The 27710-nt window shown below is 44.7% G+C and overlaps 1 protein-coding gene across 1 annotated transcript; it reads left to right on the top strand.

Moving 5' to 3' along the window:
- On the top strand, positions 1-27469 carry ERICH5 (glutamate rich 5; the record flags this gene model as incomplete). The annotated part of the gene is made up of 2 exons (XM_080694650.1): positions 1-55; positions 27084-27469. The coding sequence occupies 2 exons, from the start codon at positions 1-3 to the stop codon at positions 27194-27196; spliced, it is 168 nt and encodes a 55-aa protein (XP_080550776.1). The 3' UTR covers positions 27197-27469.
- Between the last annotated feature and the right edge of the window lie 241 nt (positions 27470-27710).

Raw genomic sequence — 27710 nt, 5'->3', positions numbered from 1 at the left:
ATGGGCTGCTCCAGCAGCGCCCTCAAGGCCGGAGACAGCGGCAGGCTCCGCAGCGGTGAGCGGGGCCCCGACCCCAACCCCACCCGGGCCCGGGCTTCGCTGGGGCTGGTTCCCCCGAGGCGCAAAAGGTGCGCCCCGAACCCAGGCCACCCAGCTGAGGGTGAGCTCCTTCCCGGAAGATGGGAGCGGGACCCTGAGCGAAGCGCGACGTCCCCGCCCCAAATCTGGAGCCGCCGGCTGTGACCCAGGGCTCCGAGGTCACCCGGCGCTGACGGCCCTGGCGATCCCTGCCGGTGTTATCCCCGTACTCCCCCAAGCAGACGAGAAATGACCCACCCAGACCTTCCCCCCTTTACTCCCGCGAGCATTCTGTCTTGGAGATGGCAGAGGATGCACGACCGACCCTCCACCTCTGAAGAGGTCAGGTACAGTCCCCTGTGCTTAGCCCAAGTGTTTATTTCCTGAGGAATATGTATGCGGTGAAGCTCATCACTGGCTCCTGAGCATCTACGACTATGTGGTAACACGCTGGATGGATGCTGGAGACAAGTGACCTCTCCTCTCCTCTTCTTCTGACCTCTCTCTCCCCTCTCCCCTCTCCCCCTCCCCTCTCTTCCTCTTTCCCCTCTCCTCTCTCCTCCTCTCTCCTCCTCTCTCCTCCTCTCTCCCCTCTCCCCTCTCTTCCTCTCTCCCCTCTCCCCTCTCTCTTCTCCCCTCTCCCCTCTCCCCTCTCCCCTCTCCCCTCTCCCCTCTCCCCTCTCTCTTCTCCCCTCTCCCCTCTCCCCTCTCCTCCTCTCTCCCCTCTCCCCTCTCCTCCTCTCCCCTCTCCCCTCTCTCTTCTCCCCTCTCCTCCTCTTCTCTCTCTCTCTCTCTCTCTCTCTCTCTCTCTCTCTCTCTCTCTCCCTCTCCCTCTCCCTCTCCCTCTCCCTCTCCCTCTCTGGATTAAACCTTAAACCCAGTGGCATTCTCTACCTCTGAGTCACACCCTTAGCCCTCCCTCCTTTCCTTCCTTTCTTTCTTCTTTCAGAGTCTGGCTAAATTGCTGAGGCTGGCCTAGAACCTGCAATCCACTTGTCCCATCTCCCAAGTACTGGGATTACAGGCATGAGCCACTACATTTCTCTCTAGAGATAGTTTCTGACAGTGATAAGTTCTGTGAAAAGAATAAAAGCAGAGAATGACTCATTTCTTCTATCTTATTTATTTATTTATTTTTTGGTACTGGAAATTGAACTCAGGGGCATTCCACCTCTGAGCTACACCCCCAGCCCTATTTTTTATCCTTTATTTTGAAACAGGGCCTTGCTAAATTGTGAGGGCTCACTAAGTAGCTGAGGCTGGCTGCAAACCTGTGATCCTCTTGTCTCCGCCTCCCAAGTACTGATATTACAAGTGTGCGCCACCACGCCTGGCTCATTTCTTTGATTTTGAATGGTTAACATTTTGGACCAAGCTCTGAATGTCTAGCAAATCCTTCAAGCTAGTTTACAGTTTTCTTCCAGGCTAACATTTTGGGGGATTTTATACTCTACTAATTCATCATTGTAGGTCTTCAACCTTGTGTTACTGTAATAACAAAAGTGTTTTCCTCTTTGATTTTGTGACAGAGAAGGCAGCATTGTCAGGAATGGCTGTCTTTCTCTCTTTCTTTCTTTCTTTCTTTCTTTCTTTCTTTCTTTCTTTCTTTCTTTCTTTTGTATGTGTGGTATTGGGGATGGAACCCAGGGGCATTCTACCTCCAAGCTGTACCCCCAGCCCTGTTTTATATACTTTATTTTGAAACAAGGTCTCACTAAGTTGCAGAGGGCCTCACAAGTAGCTGAATCTGGCCACAAACCTGCGATTCTCCTATCTTAGCCTCCCAAGTACTGGGATTACAAGCGTGCACAACCACGCCTGGCAGGAATGGCTGTTTCAAAGCTCAGCCACTGTATCCAAATCTGACAATGTTGTGCTTTTGTTATTTTTCATGGTGTGTGATAATTTTGAGCTTCAGTAGATAACAGGAATCAATAAAATAGGTAAAGAACTAGATTAAAAATTAAAACCATATATGAAAATGATTCGAAACCCCTTGTCACTGACAACATGGAAAACCCATTCCTAATGCATAGCACTTGCTGACCTTTCCTTAACAGGCCTGAGCCTGCATACCCCAAGGTGCTCAGAGGCCAGTGCAAGGAATAGTTGCCTTACATTTTATGTTTACCTTATGAAATCAGGTGGCTTTTTGTATTCTGTTCCATGATAAGTCTTTATTGGTTTTAATATAAAAAACTGAAAAGAAAGTAACACTTCAGAGAGAGTCATCATATTATCCTGGCTTCTCTTATCCCTCATCATGCCTCAGATATCCTGGCAGCAGTATCCTGGTTTATAAAGCAGAGCATGGACTTGGTATGGTGGCACATGCCTGTGATCCTAGCACTTGAGAGACTGAAACAGGAGGATCACAGGTTTGTGGCCAGCCTCAGAAAGTAGTGAGAATCTCATTAACCCAGCAAGAGCCTGTTTCAAAATAAAAATAAAAAACTGGGTATGGTGGTGCATGCTTCTAATCACAGTGCTAGGGAGGCTGAGACAAGAGGATCGCATAGGTTCGAAGTCAGCCTAGGCTACTTAGTGAGGCTCTCAGGAAGCTAGTAAGACCCTGTTTCCAAATAAAGTATAAAATAGATCTGGGAGTGTAGCCCAGAGGTAGAAAATCCCCTGGGTTCTACCCCCAGTACCAAAAAAAAATTTTTTTTTAAATAGGGATGGGGTTATAGCTCAGAGTTAGAATGCCCCTGGGTCCAATCCTGGATACCTCCCCCAAAAAAAGCAGAGCATGGGCTGGAGTATAACCCTATAATAGAGTATGTGCTTAGTATGCTCAAAAAAAAAAAAAACAAAAAACAAAAAACCCCTGGGCTCAATCTCTACCCCCCCCCAAAGCTAACCATTATCAATTTTCTTTCTTTCTTTCTTTTTTTTTTTTGTGGCACTGGGGGTGGAACACAGAGGCTTTCTACCTCCAGGCTATACTCCCAGACCTATTTTATATTAACAGGGTCTCACTAAGTTGCTGAGAGCCTCACTAAGTAGCTGAGGCTGGCTTCGAACCTGTGCGATCCTCCTGTCTCAGCCTCCCAAGCGCAGGGATTACAAGCGTGTGCCACCACGCCCGGCTTATCAATTTTCAAACTGAAAAAAAAAATACATTTCAGGGAATGTAAATTTTGGAGAGGGCAAATCTCTCCAATCAGTGGAATGGGGTTTTTCATCTTTTCATTTAAAAATATTTTATCACTGAGTGTGGTGGCGGCGCACGCTTGTAATCCTAGCATTTGGAAGGCTGAGACTAGAGGCTCGCGGTTCACGGCCAGTCTCAATTACTTAGTGAGGCCCTCTGCAACTTAGTGAGACCCTGTTTTAAAATAAAGAATAAAATATAGGGCAGGGGATGTAGCTTGGAGGTCAAATGCCCCCTGGGTTCCATCCCCAGATCCGCAAAAAAAAAAATTATCACCAGAATTAATAACCATTCTTAGGGCTGGGATATAGCTCAGTGGCAAAGTGCTTGCCTTGCTTCGATCTACCTGAGGTTCCAGCCTCAGTTCCAAAAAGACAAAAAAAAAAGACAATAGCCATTTGTATCTCTTCTTTTGTTATTCTTGCTTTCATTACTGTTTTCGTGGATGGTGTTCTGGGAGAAATCTTGAAACACTTGACAGTAGGTTTTAGCATATAGAAAATTAATTTACCACATGAATTGCTCAACACACATTAAATCAGTCAACAGGTGTGTTCTTCTGATCCTCTGTCAGACAACGCTGCCTTGTAACTGGATACTATTATAAGTTGTAACTGGATACTATTATACTACTATTATACGTTGTAACTGGATACTATTATAGTTCAGCAGCATCTCAACCCCATGATCTTGGAGGCCTGATAAATAATTCCTTCCTGTTTAAAAACTTGATGGGGGGGATTCCCTAATGTACATGATGTACATTCACAAACCTATCGAAGTCAATCACTAAGCCAAACATGAGAAGGAGGAAGGGGGTGGGAATTGGGGAAGGGCTAAATGAGTAATGTGCATGTGTGCCTCCACCATCTTGTACTCCATTAAGATGTATGACTACAATGCACCAATAAAATAATTAAAACAAGATAGAAACAGTCCAAGTTCATCCACTGCCTAACAGTGCTTAACATATAGTGGTCTCAGCACTGACCTATTGAGTGGATTCCTTCATTTTGTCCTCGTAACAGTGCTATGACTAAGTACTTTGATTATCCCACATTTGTAGATAAGGAGTAAACAATTTACAAGTCACAGAGCTCCTTCCTTAAATCTGCTTCACTGAATTTTCTTTCTTTCCTTTTTTCCTTCCTTCTTTCTTTTTTTTTTCTTTGAGAGGGAGCATTGGGGATTAAACTCTGAGGAAACCATCTCTAAGCACATCTCTAGCCCTTTATATTTTTAATTTTGAAGCAGGGTCTTAACTATATTTCTGATTACAGGTGTGCACCACTGCTCTGGCCTAAATTTTCTACAAGAAAACTCTAGTTTAGAAGTGTTATACAAGCTGGGCGTGGTGGCACATGCTTTGAATGCCAGCCTTTGGGAGGCTGAGACAGGAGGATAGTGGTTTGCCGACAGCCTCAGCTACTTAGTGAAGCCCTTTACAACTCAGTGAGACCCTGTTTCAAACAAAAGAATAAATAATATGGCTGGAGTGTATCTTGGAGCTAGAATGCCCCTGGATTCCTTGTCCAGTATAGGGGAAAAAAATTACAAAGTGTTCTACATGATACAATATTGGCCTAAAAGCCTAAGGATCAAAATAATGGGCTGGCTTTTCTCTTGGATCTCTATAGCTCTAAAATCCTATGGCACTAAAATCAAAAGGTATTTATTTTCTGGTTCAAGTTTGTTTATTTATTTATATATTATTTTTTACAGTACTGGGGATGGAGCCCAGGGACATTCTACCTCTGAGCTACAACTCCAGCCCTATTTTTATTCTTTAGTCTCACTAAGTTGCAGAAGGCCTCACTAAGTAGCTGAGGCTGTCTGCAAAACTTGATACTCCTGTCTCAGCCTCCCAAATGCGGGGGTTACAAGCATAAGCCCCCAAGCCAGGCTTCAGGCTCAAATTTAAATCAGTCAGCTGCTACTGGTTAGGAAGACGTCAGGTTGCCCAGGAATAATCTGAATAATCGGTGCTATTGACGACACGTGGACATGGGCTCTGATCGCCTCCCCCACTCCTGTCCATCACCTCCAAAGCTGACCGCTCAGGCGCACACATGAGTGTGGGGACAGAGGTGGAGACAGGCCTCTGGTGCAAATAACAATCTGGTGCTTCTTGGAGTACAGAACCGTTCCTGATAAATGGTAGTCACACTTAGATTTCTACTAAGTGCCCTGAAGTATGTGAAGATAGAGGCTTCTCTTTCTAAAAGGACAGTGAAGAAGGATTGAATTTGGAATTTCTTAGGTTTATGGAAGCAAGTTTTGAATATCAGAGCCACTTCTGGTCTCATATATATTTTTTTCTTTTTGGAATGGGGATTGAACCCGGGGGATTTCCACAATTGAGCTACACTACACTCCTAGTCTGATTTTATTTTATTTTATTTTATTTATTTTTGTGGGTCTGGGGATGGAACCCAAGGGCATTCAACCTCCCAGCTACACCCTCTGCCCTGTTTTATTCTTTATTTTGAAACAGGGTCTCACTAAGTTGCGGAGGGCCTCACTAAGTAGCCGTGGCTGTCTGTGAACCGCAATCCTCTCAGCCTCCTGAGTGCTGGGATTACAAGCGTGAGCCACCACCACGCCCAGCTTCTTTATTTTGAAATAGGGTTTCCCTAAATTACAGAGGGGCTGCGATGCTCTTGTCTTAGCCTCCCAAGTACTGGGATTACAAGCATGTGCCACCACGCCCAGCTTTAGTCTGAAAGAATTTGAACACAAAGATTGTGTTCAGTCTTTATTGTTGAAAGTCAATAGCCGGGCGGGTGTGGTAGTGCACACCCATAATCCCAGTACTTGGAAAGTTTAGACAGGAACATCATAGGTTCAAAGCCAACCTCAGCAACTTAGCAAGACCTAGTTTCCTAATAGAAAGCAAAATAGGGCTGGGAGTGTAGCTTGGAGGTAGAATGCTTCTGGGTTCAATCTACAACACTACAACAACAAGAAAGAAAGAAAAAAAGAAGGAAAGAAAGAAAGAAAGAAAGAAAGAAAGAAAGAAAGAAAGAAAGAAAGAAAGAAAAAAGTCAGCAGACTTCAATGTCCCCAAAGGTCTCAGATCCGCCTCCCTGTCTACTAGCCCCTGCTAAGAGGAGCAATGCTCCAGTCTTTCCTAATACAAATGGCATCTCTTTCTGGCATGATTCTTCTTCCTGAGTCGTTTAAGCACAGACATGGACAAAGTAAATAGTAACTATTGACAAGTTCATTGCCAGGTTAATGTGTACATTTCCACTGACAGCTATGGTCATTTGTTCTAGCATGAACTTTCGCTACTGCCTGACTTCCCGCTGCCTGGCAATTCAAGGAGGCTTGAATTTCAGTTCTGTGAATTGTCCTTTGTACCACAGGCCTACCTTCAGGCTTCAAACCCTATTCTCACTCAGAGGCATGTCAATCCTTATCAGATGAATAGTTCCCCTTTGTAGTTGAAGAGCAAACATCATTAGCATCAAATTAATTTACATAGGCTTTTCTTACAGAAATTATATTGATGGTAATTTTTTCAAATGCTAGACAACCTTTGCAACTCCAGTGCCTGGTCTTGGCATACAGCTAGTTAGAATAGGATATAAGAACTGAAAACAGAGCCGGACGTGGTAGTGTATGTTTGTAATACCAGCACTTGAGAGGCTAAGACAGGAGGATTCCAGGTTCGTGGCCAGCCTCAGTGCTTGGTGAGGCCCTCAGCAACTTAGTGAGATCTTGCTTCAAAATAAAGAATAAAAAATAGGGCTGGGGGTGTAGCTTGGAGGTAGAATGCCCCTGGGTTCCATTCTCAGTACTGCAAAACAAAACAAAACAAAAACTGCAGACAAACAAGATTCAAAAATGTAAAAACATAGTTGGCCGTGGTGGCGCACGCTTGTAATCCCCACACTTGGGAGGCAGAGACAGGAGGACCGTACAGTTTCGAAGCCAGCCGTGCTGGCTTAAGAGACCCTGTTTCTAAATTTTAAAAAAGTATAAAATAGATCTGGGAGTGTAGCTTGGAAGTAGAAGGACTTTCAGGAACCCCAGTATCACCAAAAAATAAATAAATAAAAAATAAAAACACTTGAAAAAGGCAAAGTGTTCTCTCTTCATCCCCATCATTTGCTTAGTCCCAATGGCACCGATGGCTAAGCATTTATTAATTTGGGGTGTTTTTAAAAATATTCTTACAAAGTTTCTATATGCATTGCAAATATTTCTGTCTCATCTTTATCTTTAAAATGCATTATGTATTATAGATCCGGGCATGGGGGCACACACTTGCAATCCCAGTACTTGGGAGGCTGAGACAGGACGATCATGCAGGTTTGAAGCCAGCCTCAGCTCCTTAGTGAGGCTCTCAGCAGCTTAGTGAGAACCAGTTTCCAAATAAAATCTAAAATAGGTTAGGTCTGGGAGCGTACCCCGGAGATAGAAAGCCCCTGTGTTCCATACCCAGTAACACACCACACACACACACAGACACACACACACACACACACACACACACACACACACACACAAATGTATTTTACTTTACTCATTGTCTTCTCCTTGATTTTTACTTAACAATATGGAGGTTTTTTTTTTTTTTTTTTCCGGTACTGGAATCCAGGGGCATTCTACCTTCGAGCTACACCCCCAGCTCTATTTTTTATTCTTCATTTTGAAACAGGGTCTCACGGAGTTGCGAAGGGCCTCACTAAGTAGCTGAGGCTGTCCACGAACCGCGATCCTCTGGTCTCAGCCTCCCAAATGCTGGGATTGTAAGCCTGGCTAGAGATTTTCTTTAGTGACACGTAGAGCAGTTCTTTCTTCTTTTATACACCTGCAAAATAATTCATTGTGTGATTTATTTAACCTGTCCCCTATTGAGGGACATTTGATGTTTTTCCCCCCCAGTCTTTTCCAGACAATGTTGCAATGAATTCCTTTGTGCATACATCATCCTGAATCTCTACAAGTGTATCTGCAGTTTCCCAGAGGCGGCATTACTACATCAAAGGGGGTGTGCATTTATAATTTCTTTTGCAGTACTGGGGATGGAACCCAGGGGGATTCTACCTCCAAGATACACCCCCAGCCCTATTATTTATTTATTTATTTATTTATTTATTTATTATTTATTTATTTAGTTTGCAGTAGTGAGGACGAAACCCAGGGGCATTCTCCCTCCAAGCTATACCCCCAGTCACATTTTTTATTTTCTATTTTGAAACAGGGTCTCACTGAGTTGCAAGGGGTCTCACTAAGTAGCCGAGGCTGTCCACGAACCGTGATCCTCCTATCTCAGCCTCCCAAATGCTGACATTACAAGTGTGTGTCACCACACCCAGCTTATTCTTTATTTTGAAACAGGGTCTCGCCGGGTGTGGTGGCACACACTTGTAATCCCAGCGCTTGGGAGGCTGAGACAGGAAGATCGCACAGGTTCAAAACCAGCCTCAGTTACTTAGTGAGGCTCTCAGCAACTTGGTGAGACTCTGTTTCCAAATAAAGTACAAAAAAGGTCTGGGAGTATAGCCCAGAGGCAAAAAGCCCCTGGGTTCCACCCCCAGTACCACACACAAAAAGAAAGAAAGAAAGAAAGAAAGAAAGAAAGAAAGAAAGAAAGAAAGAAAGAAAGAAAGGAAGGAAGGAAGGAAGAAACAGGGTCTCACTGAGTTGCAAAGGGGCTCACTAAGAGCTGAGGCTGGCAGCGAACCACGATCGTCCTGTCTCAGCCTCCCAAATGCTGGGATTACAAGCGTGCGCCAACATGCCTGGCTTGCATTTATAATTTTGATAGAATACTGCCAAATGCCTTACATGAGTTGTGCCAGTCTCTACCCTCATCAACAATTAAATAATTTTTTTCTAAAAAATGAAAACTTTCAGACATTTGTGCAGTCACATCAACATGGAGAGGAAGTCAGGAATTGAAGCAGGAGTACCATCTTGACCTCACCTAATGCCCACAGAAGCCTTATAAAAGCCAACATTTGCAATGCCTAATGCAACTAGAATACTAAAGCCTCCTGAGGACAAGTGACTTGCCCAGGATTTCAGAGGTAGCAAGTGATGGAGCTGGGGCTTGAGCTCCCTGCGTATGACTCCCAAATCCCCACTTTTAAAATCAACCTCCAGCCCGGGCATGGTAGCGCATGCTTGTAATCCCAGCGCTTGGGAGGCTGAGACAGGAGGATCGCACAGGTTCAAAGTCAGCCTCAGCTACTTAGTGAGGCTCTCAGCAACTTAGTGAGACCCTGTTTCCAAATAAAGTATAAAATAGGTCTGGCAGTATGGCCCGGGAGTAGAAAGCTCCTGGGTTCCATCCACAGTAATAAATAAATAAGTAATAAATAAATAATATAATATAAAATAAAATAAAATCAACCTCCAGTCTTATTTGAGGTCTAGTTCTTGTTCTGCCAGGAACTTGTATGGTACAAGTAGACATAGGAGAAATGCTGTCAGTAACTGTTGAGTGGGTGGATGGGTGAATGGACGCACTTAGAGAGACCAGGTTCGGATAAAAGGACTACTCAGAGAGGAGAGGACCGCGATGGCTGAGCTAGGCTTGGGAAGGCGGTGTTGAGCTGTGAAGAGGGTCTCCTGGTCATGCAGGAAGCGTGAACACAGCCAAACAAAGCTTGATTGTGTGGAACTCGAGTGTGCTTCTGTGAGGCTGCCACACTTACCGCTGCTGGGTAATTTCATTGCTATGCCCATGGTTTACAATATCAAGTTTGAAAAGATACCCCATCACTGGTGGGGGGTATTCAGAGTTTCAACAAAATTGATAAAATGCCGCACACTTGGCTGTGTGGCCTGGCGTGTCTACATGTAGGTGTACTAGATCCCGATTTTTTTTTTTTTTTTTTGAAGCAAGATACCAGAATGTAGCTATCCCAGTGCCGAGATGACCTCAGAAGCTCTGGCACCCATCTGAGGGCCGTTGCTGCTTCTCATGTGTCTTTAACCCCTCCCTGGGAATTGCTTTTAGGCTCTAGCATGTATTCTTTTGTAGGTATCCAAGCTTTGCTTTCTAGGGATGAAGATTGAAAAAAATAAAAAACCTACATTGTTCTTTTTTTTTTTTTTTTGCGGGTCTGGGGATGGGCATTCGACCTCCGAGTTATACCCCTGCCCTATTTTTTTATTCTTTATTTTATTTTTATGTGGAACATATTGAAAATGGCATACATTCAGACTATGCTTGGTATCTTCCTCGTACTTCCCCTTTCCCCCCTCCCAACAATGAGTGTCCAGGTTAACCATGCTATATTTATATTTTTACACAAATTCAGATGTAGCTCCTTCATTAATCAACCTCGGCCTTCTTGCCCTCCTATCCTTCCATTCTAGCTTTGGTGAGGTTTCTTTATTTGCAAACAGGGTCTCACTAAGTTGCAGAGGGCCTCACTAAGTAGCTGAGGCTGTCTCCGAACTGTGATCCTCCGGTCTCAGCCTCCGGAAAGCTGGGGTTACAAGCGTGCGCCACCACGCCCGGCTCCCACATGGTTTTTATAGCTAAAATCCCTGGGAATCAAGCGTTATGGAGGTGGGTGCGTGGTGAAGCCACACTGTATGCATTCCCAGTGAGTCACGGTTCCCCAGCCTGGGAGCTGCATGCTGGTGCTGCTCCAGCCTTCAGGGCAGCCGGGCAGCATCCTGACAGCCAAGCCCCTGAGAGCAGCTTCCTCTGCTGGTCCCAGAGTGCTGCACGGACATGCTATTCACATGTGCCGGGGCATGAGTGAGCTGGGGAGGGCCTGGGGTGCGCATTCCTAACGCTCTGTCAGTTTTCCTAGTGGTTCCTCTTCACAGAGCGGCCATCTGCCTTCACCACCCCAGTGGGGATTTTTGTTGAAATGTTTTCCCTCAAACACTCTCTACTTTTTAAATTTATTTTTCCTTCACTGTCATTGGTAATTGATAATGGACCTTTTTTTTTTCCCCTTTGGTGGTACTGGGGTGGAACCCAGAGGCTTTCTACCTCCGGGCTATGCTCCCAAACCTTTTTTATATTTTATTTGGAAACAGGGTCTCACTAAGTTGCTGAGAGCCTCACTAAGTAGCTGAGGCTGGCTTCGAACCTGTGCGATTCTCCTGTCTCAGCCTACCAAGCGTGGGGATTACAAGTGTGCGCCACCATGCCCGGCTTCCTTTTTTTCTATAAGCTGATTTTTTGTGTGTGTCTATTTTTTGCCCTTTTCCTAAAATTCTGACACACACACACACACACACTCTGCTTGTCATGGTGTAGACTAGGTGCTAAATAGTGATGAGTGGCTCTGGTGACGTGTGTGTGTGTGTGTGTGTGTGTGTGTGTGTGTGTGTGTGTATTTGTTTGGATGTATTTCAACATGCTTAGAGACAGTATAGAAAGCTGATTAAGAATCTGGAAGCTGGGCATGGCGGCGCACGCTTGTAATCCCAGTATTCAGGAGATGAAGACCAGGGGATCACAGTTCGCAGATAGCCTCAGCTACTTAGTGAGGCCCTCCACAACTTAGTGAGACCCTGCTTCAAAAAATAAGGAATAAAAAATAGGGCTGGGGGGGTGTATCTTGAAGGTAGAATGCCCCTGAGTTCTATCCCCAGTACTGCAAAAAAAAAAAAAAAAAAAAAAAAAAAAAAAAAGAATCTGGAGCTGGAGCTAGGCATGATGGTTCATGCCTATAATCCGGTACTTGGGAGGCTGAGACAGGAGCATTGCAGGTTCAAGGACAGCCTCAGAAACTTAGTGAGACTCTGTTTCCAAATAAAACATAAAATATGGGTGGAAGGGTAGCTTGGAGGTAGAATGCCCCTTACCTAGGTTCCATTCCCAGCACCACAAAAGAATCTGAGGTTGGGACTAGGCATGATGGTTCATGCCTACAATCCAGTACTTGGGAGGCTGAGACTGGAGGCTGTGGCTGGGGTCCACCTCTCCTCACAGTGAGTGCTATTACTCTCTATTGGTCAGCTAGTGAAATGCATGAGCATCGGTGCTGTGATACACAGGACAGGCCATTAACACACTCTGGTGCAGGAAAGAGGCAGAACCACCCAGAGCAGCATCGCCAGCAGCTCTACGTATGTTGGATGGATGGGAGAGTGATAGAAAGGAACTGAGGAGAAAACAAGCTAAGAAGATGCTCAGGAGGATGCCCGTGAGTTCTTTTCTTCTTGGAAGGACCTCATGCTGCAGCCCCGATTTCCAAAGCTTGAAAGCTTCAAGAACTAGCCAGGCGTGGTGGTGCACAGTTGTAATCCCAGCATTCGGGAGGCTGAGACAGGAGGATCGCAGTTTGTGGACAGTCTCAGCTACTTAGTGAGGCCCTCTGCAACTCAACGAGACCCTGTTTCAAAAATAAAAAATAAAAAAATAGAGCTGGGGGTATAGCTCAGAGGTAGAATGCCCCTGGGTTCCACTCCTAGCACCACAAAAAAAAGAAAGAAAGAAAGAAAGAAAGAAAGAAAGAAAGAAAGAAAGAAAGAAAGAAAGAAAGGAAGGAAGGAAGGAAGGAAGGAAGGAAAAGAAAAAGAAAATAGTGCTAGGGTGTAGCTCAGAGGTAGAATGCCTCTGGATTCAATCTCCACTACCATGAATAAATGAATGAATGAATGCTATAATAATCTAGAAATGGTTCTGGTAGCAAGTACTAGAATCCTGCCTGCTCATTGGCTCTCTAGAAACCCAGCAGCCAGGTCAGTGAGGCCTTTGGAATGTCTGATCAGATGTAGACATAAGAAATATGGACCTCAAGTTTTTCTTCTGATTAGGGCAATGACCTGGGTTGAAAGCTCCCTTTCTGATGTGAGTTTCAGGTATGCTCTCTTCAGTTCTAATCCCTCTGTAATGTTGCCTAGCATTTGGTTTCTTTGTGTGTCTATCACAACGGTGCTTACGACAGGGTTCTGTTAGTTCAGCTGTCATGACCAATTTGTGCATGGATCAATTTACAACAGAATCAGAGAGATAATGAGCACCAAAGGATTAGGCCCAGAGCAGTGTATGATTCGATGAATTGTGGGCTTCAGAAAACAGATGCATTTTTAAAACAACTTCGGAAGTGAAAACTAGGCATGTATACTAAATATTTATTGCATAATAATACAGAATTGGCATAGGATGTCTCCAGTTTGTGAAAGAAAATAAAGAAGAGAGAAAGAAAGAAAGAAAGAAAGAAAGAAAGAAAGAAAAGAGAGGAAGGAAGGAAGGAAGAGTCTATCTCACTGCTTTTTGAATTAGGATGCCAAAAAAATGGTGTGGTACCTTCTGCTACCTTAGAGGTGTACTGAGAATTCATAAAAGTCTGTAGACGGCGTGTGGAGATGCTTGGTTGCGTAGGAGGTAGCGTATAAGCTGGGCATGGTGGCCCACATCTATAATCCCAGTACTTGGGAGGCTGAGACAGGAGGACGGTAGCTTCATGGTCAGCCTTAGCAAGTAGGGAGACTGTATAACTCAGAGGTAGAGAGAGGCAGTGTGGAGGTACCATGGTGTCACAGCATCACGGTGTACTTAATGAAGGGCGTAGCTAGTATTTGAATTTCTCTGAAGACAGTAAATTCTAGGATAGCAAGGGCCCCATCACCTGCCATAACCCCTGCACCCACCTAGAGCTGTTCTGTTACAGGCACTGGAGGAGTACTTGGTGAATAAACAAAACCAAAGCCAGCAATGGAAGGAAACGTTTCCATAAAAACTATCAGTGGCCTTTACTAATCCCAGTCCAGTGTGGTTAAGTCATTGCTAACCTGAATACTGTTCCATTGTCTATCAGTTATCATGTTTAAATACTTAACCATGGTAAAACTACAACTTGGCAGATCGATACTGACAACTTTGTAGTGTTTAAGGAACTGTTTTTCTAAACGTGTGTGTGTGTGTGTGTGTGTGTGTGTGTGTGTGTGTGTGTGTGTGCGCGGCCAGGATTTGAACCCAGGGGCATTTTACCTCTGAGCTACTCCCCGAGCCCTATTTTTTTGTTTCGAAACAGGGTCTTGCTAGGTTGCTGAAAGTCACTCTATGTTCCTGAGGCTGTTCTCTAACCTGTGATCCTCCTGTTTTAGCCTCCCAAGTACTAGGAAAACAGGCATGCACCACCATACCCCAGCTACCTGAGCCTTTTGTTAGAGAGGGAGAACTGGGAATTGAGCCATACCCATTCTACCTCCAAGCTATACCTCTAACCCTGTTTTATTTTTATTTTTGAGACAGGGACTCACTGGGTTGATGAGAACCTCATAGTTTACACTGTCAAACCTGCAATCCTCACGTCTCAGCCTCCCAAGTACTGGGATTACAGTCAGGCACCACCACACCCCGGCCATCTGAGCCCTTCGATGTTGCTGTTCATTCTTTCTGTTGCTAACTTAGCTATAATTTATTGACAAGTCACTCTTAGCCCTCAAGGGGCCTTTGTAATATTAGAAAAAGAAGCCTTCCCTGCCCACAACACCTGCAGGTTTACAGGTCCACTGGCTGGAGTTCAGCCCTCCTTCGCCCCTGCAGCAGGGGACCCCTTTGCAGTGAACCCTACAGGGTGTCCCTGTTGACCACCTTCTCATGTCAGATGCTGTGTAAGCCAACTGCACATGGCACCACCTCAGTGAATTCTCCTAACAAGCCTGAAAGGCTCACGGGATCTTCATTTTACAGAAGAGGATTCCAAGGTCCAGAGAGGTTAGGGACTCATCTAGACTGCACAGTGAAGCAAAGGTGGGATCGGCATTCATACCCAGCCTACTAGCAGACTGGATAGCCCTGTGTCAGCTGCAGGGAAGGAAGGGAAGACAAACAAATAGAAAAAGATACTTCTCTCAGCTGCTTGGGAGTGAAAATGGTCTGTAATCACAGTACTTGGGAGGCTGATCACACTTTTGCGGCCAGCCTCAGTAAAGGCACTCAGCAACTTGGTGAGACTCTGTTGCAAAATAAAAAATAAAATAAGCCTTGGTGTGGTGGCGCATGCTTGTAATCCCAGCATTCGGGAGACAGAGTCCGGAGGATCGTGGTTCGCAGACAGCTTCAGGTACTTAAGGAGGCCCTTTGCAACTCAGTGAGACCCTGTTTCAAAAAGTAAAAAGACTAAAAAATTGGACTGGAGGTGTAACTCGGAAGTAGAATACCCCTGGGTTCCATCCCCAGTACTGAAAAATAAATAAATAAATAAATAAATAAATAAATAAATAAATAAGGCTGGGGCTGTATCTCAGAGGTAGAATGTCCCTGGGTTCCATCCTCAGTACCACAATAAATAAATAAATAAATAAATAAATAAATAAATAAATAAATAAATAAAAATGAAACCATACTTGGGAGGCTGAGACAGGAGGACCTGGGATTTAAGACTGACCTCAACAACTGAGTGGGACCTTCAGCAACACAGTAAAACCCTGTTTTAAAACAAAAAATTAAAAGGGCTAGGGGCATAGCTTAGAGGTAGAATACCTCTGGGTTCACTCTCCAGTACCATAAAAAATAAAATGAATGAACTTACTTTACTTCTTTATTTGTCCATTGACATTGTAATTTGTAATAACATTGTGAATTGCAATTTGGTCCTGGCTAGGAACACGGAGGGAGCGATGTGCAGACTGATTGGTGCTCTGTGGGTGCTCGGCACGCCGTCGGGCCCTCTGAGTATCACCTCTTGAAATCTTCACCACAGCTCCCTGGTTAGGTATTCGTGCTAGTCGTGCTTCACAGGTGGTGAAACAGACATGGGGAAACTTAGTAAGATTCTCTGGAACCAGGCTGAGGAACTTAAATTCAAATCCACTAGGTAGCCGGGCGTGATGGCACACGCTTGTGATTCCCGCTCTTGGGAGGCGGAGGCAGGAGGATCGGGCAGGTTCGAAGCCAGCCGTGCTGACTTCAGAGACCCTGTTTCCAAATAAAAATATATATAAAAATAAATAGGTCTGGGAGTGTAGCCCAAAGGGAGAAGGGTTTCCAGGAGCCCCGGTACCACCAAACCCAGTAGGTAAAGCCAGGCATGGTGGTACATGTTTATAATCCTAGTATTTGGGAGGCTGATAATGGAGGATCACAGGTTTGAGGACAGCTTCAGCAAGTAGTGAGATTCTCATCAACCTAGTGAGGCTCTGTTTCAACATAAAAATAAAATAGGGCTGGGGGTGTAGTCGGAGGTAGAATGCTCCTGGGTTTAATCCCCAGTACCGGGGCCGGGGAGAGAAGAAACCCACTAGTTATATTATCAGTGTTATTTTCAAGATCATAAGATTTCTGTCACATAGGTTAAAAGAAATTTTGAGCTATTCATTAGGAGCAATTACTCCCAAATAAAAATTTCAAAATGTAGTTGAAAGGAGAGTTCATCAATACAAATTACAAATCGAATGTGCTGTTACACTTCTAGCAATTTATCTACTTTTTTGGTGACCATTTTAAAGACTATCCTGCTCTGTTGCTCTCAAAAAATATTACAGATATTGCCATTCTTCCCAAGTCCTAAGATTATATGTGTGCACCACCAGGCCTGGCTAAGCTGCGTTTTTTTAATGTAAGGGATTTGTAGTATCATCATCAGCTTGTTGAGCAATGACTGACTTTCAATCCAGCTTTCAATGACCAAAAACCACATCTGAATGCATGAGCAGAAGGAGGATCATCATGACAGACTGAAGCCGTCATGTTCTATAGGTGCTGCTGTTTTAAAGTAAAGGCACTTGCTGGGCGTGGTGGCGCACGCTTGTAATCCCCGCGCTTGGGAGGCAGAGACAGGAGGATCGCGCAGGTTTGAAGCCAGCTGCACATGCTGGCTTAGGAGACCCTGTTTCCAAATTTTAAAAAAATGTAAAAATAGGTCTGGGAGTGTAGCCCGGAGGTAGAAGGGCTTCCAGGAACCCCAGTACCACCAAAATAAATAAATAAATAAATAAATAAATAAATAAATAAATAAATAGTAAAGGCACTACATTAAAATATACATATAAATATATTGTAGAAATTTGGCATGTTGCATAATATACTAGCTTGGAAAAGTTCCATGACCCATAAGAATTTTGGCATGTTTTAGAGAATTCAGTAATAAAAAGTAAGAGAGAGAGAGAGAGAGAGAGAGAGAGACAGACAGACAGACAGACAGACAGACAGCAAGGCTGATATTCTCAGGTTGTACTTTATAAAATTATATATTGAGGCTACTTTCCTACTTTCAGTGGACCAGTAGGATCAGGAAAAGTGCAGACAAATGAAAACTGATACTGTGACCATAGGCATTCATGTCCTAGCAAGGGCAAGAATTGACAGATGACGTGGACACTTGCAATACCATTTGTGACAAAATACATGTTCACAAAGATTTTCTTGGGGGAAAAGTTGACTTGGACTTATATATATTATTTTCAAAACATAATGTTTTAAGCCTGTGTTTTTTGTTTCCCCTCTCCCACACAACTTTCTGTTGTAGAAGAATGAGGCTTTTTTTTTTTTTGGTGGTAATGGGGTTCCTGGAAACCCTTCTACATCCGGGCTACACTCCCAGACCTATTTTATATTTTTTTAATTTGGAAACAGGGTCTCTTAAACCAGTGCGGCTGGCTTCGAACCTGCGCGATCCTCCTGTCTCTGCCTCCCAAGCGCAGGGATTACAAGCGTGCGCCACCACGCCCGGCTAAGAATGAGGCTTTTAGAGGGCACCACGGCTGGCCCTGGTGGATGAAAATGTTCATTTCATTTCACTGACAGTACTAGTCACTGTTATAACCATTTTATCAGAAAATGTAATTTGGCAGACATCAAGGATTGGTGCATGCACACATTTCCTTGTGAACTCCCTAAGGCAATGATCACCGGAACATCCTTTGCGCAGTACCTAAATGAGTTGTCATAATGGATTTCTTTCTAGACCTCAGAAATTGCTTTATTAAGTTGCCTGACTTACTGTTGACTCAAAGTCTTCATTCAGCAAGGGGAGGGCTGAGCGTGGTAGCAGATGCTTGTAATCCCAGTACTTGGGAGGCTGAGTTAAGAGGATCGCAGATTCATGAACAGCCTCAGTACTTAGTGAGGCCCTCTGCAATTTAGTGAGACCCTGTCTCAAAATAAATTAAAAAACTGGGCGTGGTGACGCAGTTTGTAATCCCAGCATTCCAGAGGTGGAGACCGGAGGACTTCCATTAGAGGACAGCCTCAGCAATTTAGTGAGGCCCTTCACAACTCAGTGTGACCCTGTTTCAAAAAATAAAATAAAAAGAGCTGGGCGTAGTGGTACATGCTTGTAATCCCAGCATTTGGGAGGCTGAGACAGGAGGATTGTGGTTCTCAGACAGCCTCAATTACTACTTAGTGAGACCCTTTGCAACTCAAATGAAACCCTATTTCAAAATAAAGAATAAAAAAAAGCCAGGTGTGGTGGTGCACACTTGTAATCCCAGCATTTGGTAGGCTGAGACCGGAGGATCACGGTTCGTGGACAGCCTCAGCTACTTAGTGAGAGGCCCTCTGCAACTCAGTGAGACCCGGTTTCAAAATAAAGAATACAAAATAGGGCAGGGGGTGTAGCTCGGAGGTTGAATGCCCCTGGGTTCCATTCCCAGACCCCCCCCCCCAAAGAAAAGAATAAAAAATATAGGTCTGGTCCCCAGACCCGCAAAAAAAGAAAAAAGTATATATGGCTGGCTGTGTAGCTTGAAGGTAGAATGCCCCTGGGTTCCATCCTCAGTACTGGAAAAAAAAAAAAAAAAGACTAAAAATTAGAGCTGGAATTTTAGCTTGGAGGTATAATGGCCTGGTTTTCATCCCCAGTTCTACAAAATAAATAAATAAATAAATAAATAATAAATAAATAAATAAATAAGAAATAGGACTGGGGGTCCTTGGAGCTAGAATGCCCCTGGGTTCAATCCCCAGTACTGCAAAAGAAAAAAAGAAAGAAAGAGAGGGTGCAGGGGAGACAATCCCCAATTCTGTCATATGGGAGATGAAGAGTCCCCATTTTTGTCGTTTGGAGCTCCAAAGCTCACAGCTGCTGCCCAGCACCGCTTAGACGCATCCTTGGTGTAACCCAGCCACTGGAAGGCGGAGACAGGAGCACCGTTTGGAGGGCGGCTCCTGCAATGGAGCAAGTCTGAGTCCTGTTTTGTCTCACTGACTTCTGTGCCGCCTCCTCTAGTTCATTCTTTAGAGGCAGGCATGTGTGTGTGTATTTATTTTTGACGCTGGGGATTGAGCTCTGAGCCTGGAGCATGCTAACACACGCCCTCGACCCTGAGCTACCTCACATCCCTGCCCCAACAGGGAGGTTTTTAAAATCTACAGCCGATCGGTTCACTTCCCTGCTCATAGTTACTTCTCACTTCCTCTTACTTGTTTTTACATTAAAATTAGTCGTGGGAAGTATAATTGATATTCAGTACCTGCGCATATTTACAGTGCACACGCTGGTCAGTTGTGAGCAGCCACAGAAGCATCAAACCAATGCAGACGGCGAAAGATTCTATTAACCCCCAACGTCCCTGTGTCCCTTAGAAGTCACCTTTCCTGGCCATCCCAATCCCAGACCCCGAACACTGTTCTGCTTTCTATTAGAGAAGTTGACATTTTCTAATTCATTAGAATGGAGCCATGGAGTATGTCATCTTTTCATCTTCTTTCATCCATGTCGTTAATTTCTTTTTCATTGTTGCATAGAATGCCATTGTGTGGATGTACCTCGGTTTGCTTACCCATTCATCTGTGGGTAGAAATACATTGTTTCCAGTTTGGGGTAGTATAACTAAGGCTGCTGTGCACATTTTTGTTTGTTTGTTTGCTTGTATTTGATTTTTTGTGGTACTGGGGATGGAATCCAGGGGCTTTCTACCTCTGGGCTACACTCCCAGACCTATTTTATATTTTATTGGAAACAGGATCTCATTAAGTTGCTGAGAGCCTCACTTAGTAGCTGAGGCTGGCTTCGAACCTGTGCGACCCTCCTGTCTCAGCCTTCCAAGTACTGGGATTACAAGCGTGCACCACCACCCTGGGCTTGCTGTGCACATTTGCATACAGGTCTTTGTATGGGCATATGTTTACTATTTTCTTGGCAAAGTACCTAGGTGTAAAATTTCTAAGTCATATAGTGGCATGGCGGGGGTGCTGAGGACTGAATCCAGGGCTTTGTATCTGTTAAGCATGCATGCTATAGCACTGAGCTACACCCCAGTCTTGTGCATGTGTATTTACTTAACTTTATTTCTTTTATTTTTCTCTTTTTTTTTCCCTGTTGTTGCGTGTCTGGGGATGGAACCCAGGGGCATTCGACCTCCGAGCTACACCCCCCAGCCCTCTTTTTTATTCTTTAGTTTGAAACAGGGTCTCACTAAGTTGCTGAGAGCCTCACTAAGTAGCTGAGGCTGTCCATGAAGTGCCATCCATTAGTTTCAGTCTTCCAAATGCTGGGATTACAAGCGTGCGCCACCATGCCCATTTGGGAGGCAAAGACCAGATAATCGCAGTTTGCAGATAGTTTCAACTACTTAGGCCCTTAGCAACTCAGTGAGACCCTATTTCAAAAAAAAAAAAAAAAAAAAAAAAAAGACTAAAAAATTGGACTGGAGGAATAGTCCGGAGTTGCAATGCCCCTGGGTTCCATCCCCAGTACTACAAAACAAAACAAAAAAAAAAAAAAAAGAAAAGAAAAAAAATTGTATGTGTACGTGTGTGAAACTGGGAATTGAACCCAGGGGCATTCTACCTCTGAGCTATGGCATTTATTTATTTATTTATTTATTTATTTATTTATTTATTTTGCAGGTCTGGGGATGGAACCCAGAGGCATTCGACCTCTGAGCTACACCCCCTGCCCTATTGTATGTGTGTGTGTGGGGGGGTACTGGGGGTGGAACCCAGGGGATTTCTACCTCCAGGCTACACTCCCAGACCTATTTTTTAATATTTTATTTGGAAACAGGGTCTTACTGAGTTGCTGAGAGCCTCACTAAGTAGCTGAGGCTGGCTTTGAATCCGTGCAATCCTCCTGTCTCAGCCTCCCAAGTGCTGGGATTGCAAGCGTGTGCCACCACATCCGGCTACCTATTTTTTATTCTTTACTTTGAAACAGAGTCTCACTAAGTTGTGGAGGGCCTTGCTAAGTAGCTGAGGCTGTCCACAAACTTCGATCCTCTGGTCTCAGCCTCTCAAATGCTGGGATTACAAGCGTGCACCAGCATGCCCGGTTTATTTTTTATTTATTTATTTTTGTGGTACTGGGGATTGAACCCAGGGGCATTGAACCTTTGAGTTACATCCCCAGCCCTATTTTATTTTTTATTTGGGAACAAGTTCTCACTATGTTGCGGAGGGCTTTGCTAAATTGTTGATGCTGGCCACAAACCTGTGATCCTCCTGTCTTAGCCTTCCAGGTACTGGGATTATAGGCATGCACCACCATGCCTGTTTTTTTAAAATAATTTTTTATTAGTGCACTGTATTCATACATCATAATGGGATAAAAAAAAACTTTTGTAGACATACATGCACATATTGCCCAGTTAGCCCCTACCCGATCCCACCCCATTCCCTCCCCATCCCTCCTTTCCATGCTTGTTTTAGTGGTTGACATCTAGTATTATAGCAATTTATCCAAAATTAACAATGATAATCTCACATAACAGTTTCATTTGTCTGATACCACCCATACCTGTTTTTTATTTAACTTTTTTTTTTTTTTTTTGGATGTCTGTGTGTGGTACTGGGGAGTGAGCTCAGGGGCATTCTACCTTTGAGTTATACCCCCAGTCTGATTTTTTATTCTTTTTTTTTGAAACAGGGTCTCACTAAGTTATGGAGAGCCTAAGTAACTGAGGTTGGTCTTGAACCTGTGATCCTCCTATTTCAGCCTCCCAAGTACTGGATTACAAGCATGTGCCACCATGCCCGGCTTTTATTTAACTTTTTTTTTTTTTTTTTGTGGTACTGGGGATTTATTAGGTTCCTGGAAGCCCTTCTACCTCCGGGCTACACTCCCAGACCTATTTTTACATTTTTATTTGGAAACAGGGTCTCCTAAGCCAGCGCACGCGGCTGGCTTCGAACCTGCACAATCCTCCTGTCTCTGCCTCTCAAGCGTGGGGATTACAAGCGTGCACCACCACGCCTGGCACTATATTTTTTATTTATTTGGAAACAGGGTTTCTTAAGCCAGCGAGGCTGACTACGAACCTGCACGATCCTCCTGTCTCCGCCTCCCAAGCGTGGGGATTACAAGCGTGCGCCACCACGCCCGGCTTATTTAACTTTTTAATAAATCTCTGCTAGCTGAGCATGGGTGCACATTCCTGTTATCCCAGTATTTGAGAAGTGAATACAGGAGGATCGCAGGTTCAAAACCAGCTTCAGCAAGGAATGAGACTCTCATCAACTTAGTGAAACCCTCTTTCAAAATAAAAATAAAATAGGGCTGGAGGTATAGCTCAGAGGTAGAATGCCCCTCGGTTCACTTTCCATTACCAAAATAATAATAATATTGATGAAAATAATACTAATAATAAATTAAAAATCTGTGCTCAAAATTCTTATTCTTTATGCTTTTAGAGTAAAATCTAGATGCATTGATATTACCTAAAGGGCTCTCTGAGATCCTACTCATGCCCCAGCCTGTGTCCTGGCCATCCATTCCCGAGTTCTCCAGGCTCCCTGCACATCTCTCGGGACTCATAGATCTGCTCCACAACACTCAGTTTCTGGGAGACCTCTTGACACTCTGCGTGTGTGTGGCTGTCACAGCACTTTTCCTGTAGCTTTATTTTCTTAGCTTACTACTTTTTTTTTTTTTTTTTTTTTTTTTTTAGGTACTGGGATGGAACCCAGAGGCATTCTACCTCCAAACTACACCCCCTGGCCCATTTTTCATTCTTTATTTTGTTTATTTATTTATTTAGTTTGTTGTACCGGGGGTGGAACCCAGGGGCATTCTAACTCTGAGCTACACCCCCAGCCCTATTTTTTATCCTTTTATTTTTGAAACAGGGCTCATTGAGTTGCGGAGGGCCTCACTAAGTAGCTGAGGCTGTCCATGAACTGGGATCTTCCTGTCTCAGCCTCCTGAATGCCGGAATTACAAGCGTGCACTACCATGCCTAGCTTCATTTTTTATTTTGAAAAAAGGTCTCACTAAGTTACGGAGAACCTCACTAAGTAGCTTAGGCTGGCCACGAACCCAGATTCTCCTGTCTCAGCCTCCCAAGTACTGGTATTACAAGTGTATGCCACCACGCCCAGCCTATTTTTTATTCTGTATTTTGAAACAGGGTCTCAACTAGGTTGTGGAGGGCCTGCTAAGTAGCTGAGGCTGGCAGAGAACCTGTGATCTTTCTATCTCAGTCTCCCAAGTACTGGGATTACCAGCGTGTAGCACCATGCCCAACTTTTTGCTTTTTGTATGTATGTGTGTGGTAGGGGATGGAACCCAGGGGCATTGTACCTCCAACCTATACCCCAGCCTATTTCTTTAGTCTGTCTGTCTGTCTGTCTGTCTGTCTGTCTGTCTGTCTGTCTGTCTATCTATCTATCTATCTATCTATCCATCTATCTATTTCTTTTGGTGGTACTGGAGATGGAACCCAGGGGCATTCTACCTCCGGCTACCCTCCCAGACCTATTTTATATTTTATTTGGAAACAGGGTCTCACTAAGCTGCTGAGACCCTCACTAAGTAGCTAAGGCTGGCTTCTAACCTGCATGGTCCTCCTGTCTTAGCCTCCCAAGTACTGGGATTACAAGCGTGTGCCACCACGCCTGGCTTTAAATTGCTTTTATATACATCTTATGTGTTCATTTAAAAAGTTTTATTTTTAATTATAAATTATATTCATTAAAGCATCTTGGGAAGTATTGGATAAAGTGGAAGACTAAAGGCATAACCTCATTTTGAGTACTACAAATACAAATTATAACATAATTGTTACTTAAAGTAATTATTTAATTAGTAACAAATAATTACTAAGTTGAAAGGAAAATGAATGTGTAATGGGGAAGGGGGAGGGAGTAAAGGTGGGTGGAAAGAAACTAAATTATTATCTTCTATTACAGGAGTTCATTGAAATGCCCTCAACCAAAAGATCCAAAAATACAATTCATTTAGATATCTAAAAGAAAAACTAACATCAGTTCACTTTTTCAGGGTAAAAACTAAACAATAATTTGTTTTCTCTTTTCTAATTTTTCCACTCAATCATCAAAAGTCACTTCAGATGAGCATTTTTCTACAACAGAAGAAAAGGAGTCCTGTGTTGCCCAACCCAAACCCTTCATACCAGGAAGAAAATCCACTTTTCCTGGCAGCGTGCAAAGGGAAAGCCTGCCCCCATTAGCGAAGCCCAGGGCTTCCGTGGTGCCTACGGCTAATGGCATTAGGTCTCTCCAGGAACAGCCCCTGGCCAAAGATGAAGTGCTTGGGAAGGAGGCCCTGGGCCACTCAGCACCCTCAGAGGAGACTCAGCCTCTAGAGGGACCGGAGGAATCTGAGCCACCACAGTCAGGAGGCAAAGATGATACCCCAGGAGCAGAAGAAAAGAAGCAAGACCTGGACGTAGTGCCAGGGGTTCAGCCTCTCAAGGGAAATGCTGAGACGGAACCCTTAGGAACAGAAGCCACGGGTCAGCCCTCAAGCCCAGCAGGAGAGAGGGATTCACCCGGAGCAGGGGAAGACACTGAGAATCCACGAACTGTCGGAGGGCCGATACCTCTGGGAGCAGTGGAGAACTTCCCACCTCTGGAAACAGCTGGAGAGCTATCTCCTCAGGAAGCCGTGGGAAAGGATGAGCAGTCCCCAAATCTAGACACGGTTCCCAAAGAGAGCAAGTCTCCAGACACGCTGGAAGGAAGGCAGTTTGTGGAAAGGGCTGAAGAGCAACAGCTTCCAGAAACACTGGGGAAAGATGAGCAGTCCCAACTTCCAGACACGATTCCCACAGACAATGTCACACCGGAAAGAGGGGGCAGAAGTCAGCTTGTGGGAACACCTCAAGTGGACCATTCGCTCCATAGTGCCGCGGAGGGTCCTGGAAGCACCGAGCAGATTCAGCCTGAAGCAAGAGACGGGGGCGTGGAGAGTCCTGCGGGATTCACAGAGACGGTGGCCAGTGTGGAAGAGGCCAGAAAAATTCACACAGACGAAGGGAACCAACACACCAAAGGTAAAAGTTAGGCTGGAAAAAATTCAGGATTGTAGATGCACTCAGGACAACCACTCTGGGGTAAGGATGCCTGACACGCCGTCAGACCGACCTTCCTTCCTTCCTTCCTTCCTTCCTTCCTTCCTTCCTTCCCTCCCTCCCTCCCTCCCTCTCTCGCTCTCTGGTGGTACTGGGGTTCCTGGAAGCCCTTCTACCTCTGGGCTATACTCTCAGACCTATTTTATACTTTTTTATTTTTGGAAACAGGGTCTCTTAAGCCAGCACGGCTGGCTTCGAAGCTGCGCGATCCTTCTGTCTCCGCTTCCCAAGCACTGGAATTACAGGCCTGCACCGCCACGCCCGGCTGTTCTTTCTTTTGAAACAAGGTCTCACTGAGTTGCAAAGGGCCTCACTAAGTAGCTGGGGCTGTCCACGAACTGCGATGCTCTGGTCTCAGCCTCCCGAATGCTGGGATTACAAGTGTGTACCACCACGCCCGGCTGACTTGGTCTTTTTTGAGTGCCTAAAGAAGGTGTTGGGGATGCAGAATGACTAACAGAGAGTCCTTGTCATCAAGGGGCCCTCAGTCTGTTGGGGGAAGGCAGATGTAAGCAAATTACTACAACCTATCAAAGCAGATGCTTTAATAAAGGTATTAAATGTACTATGGGGACAAGAAGAAGCAGCAGGTAAAAGCATGTATTTTTAAACCAAGGTTTGCAAAGTCAACGTTTTCAGGGCTTAGTATGCTGGGAATGAGTGAAACGAGGGGCACATGAGGTTCTGAGGGGGGCCCAGGGGGACTCTGAGAACAGGAAGCTGCTGCTGGGCTCCAGCCGTGGACCTGGGGCCAGTGCTGCCCAACTGACTCGTTAGGGAAACAGGTTAGCATGTGTCCTGTCTAGACTTAAATGTTAGCACGTGTTCCATCTTCAATGAACGTTTTCTTTAAACACCATAATGGCCAAATGAGACCATTTCCGGGCACCCTTGGGCCACCTTTTTGACTGAGATCTAAACGAAACTTTCTACTGTAGTAGTTAAGCTCGAATGTCATTTCTCGGGGATTTGCATTCTGATTTTATTTAAGAGAATGCCAAGGATCAGAGATGTTGAGTGACGCTACATTGTTCGGAGGCTCTGAGGGAATCAGGGAGGCTGTTTCTCCTGACACCACCAAAGAAGCCTAGACTAGATCTAAAGAGCAAGAGCTGAGGCAGTGTGGTGGTGCCTGCCTGTAATCCCAGCACTCAGGAGGCTGAGACAGGAGGATCGCAGGTTCAAGGACAGCCTCAGAAACTTAGTGAAATCCTGCTTCAAAATAAGAACTAAAGCCAAGGGTGGTGGTGCATGCTTGTAATTCCAGCATTTGGGAATCTGAGACAGGAGGAGCACGGTTGGAGGACAGCCTCAGCTACTTAGTGAGGCCCTTTGCAACTCAGTGAGACCCTGTTTCAAAATAAAGAATAAAAAATAGGGCTGGGGGTATTGCTTGGAGGTAGAATACCCTAGGGTTTCATCCCCAGTACCGTAAAAAAATAAAAATAAAAATAAAAAATGAAAAATAAAATAAAATAGGGCTAGAGGTGTAGCTTGGAGATAGAATGTCCCTGAGTTCAATTCCCAGCGCCACACACACACACACACACACACACACACACACACACACACAGCCAGAACTGCCCCACTGAAAACCATGAGGGTAACTGGTTGCTGATGGCAAGTGATTGCCTCTTATTATCTCCTTCGGTTACTTTTCCAGGTGAGACAGGAGAAAAGGTGGAAGCAGAGATGGAGAATGAGAGAGTAAGTGAACGGGCTGAAACAAAAGAAGAAGAAACTGGAGAAGCGGTGGATCTTTCAGCAGCCACATAGACAGGGATGGTGGCAGAGGGCGAGCGGACGGCGTGTTGAAACAGATGGGGGACGGCCTGCGGTTAGAGGTCCCTGGCTTTTTTTTTTTTTTTGTGGTCATGATCTTATCTTTCTACAGCTACATGTTTTATACAAGGGATGTGGTTGTAGATAGACTGTTGGAATCAAGAGGATGATATTATGTTCATGATTGTACTGTTGCATAAAGCTGCTTGGCTGGAAATGGTGTTATACTCAAAGTCTGGGATCCCAGGGGGAGAGAGACCACCACCACACACAATAATGCAAGGAAACAAAAAGGGGTTTATTGGGGAGCTAGCTCGAGCTAGGGTCCAAGTCCCTCCAATGCAGTGGAGTCTTGACAAGGACCCCGAGTCTTTGTTCCAAGGCAGCTTTATACATTTCAGTCACTCAGACTGTGCTTTACAAAGGAGTTATCTTTAAACCAAAAGGAATTTTTACTGCTGTTATCACAAGCAAGGACAGGATACTGGAGCCTCCCATGTGGTTCGTG

This window comes from Muscardinus avellanarius, assembly GCF_963383645.1.
Source record: "Muscardinus avellanarius genome assembly, chromosome: 4".
In the NCBI taxonomy this organism is placed as follows: domain Eukaryota; kingdom Metazoa; phylum Chordata; class Mammalia; order Rodentia; family Gliridae; genus Muscardinus; species Muscardinus avellanarius.
This window is presented reverse-complemented; position numbering and strand designations above follow the sequence as displayed.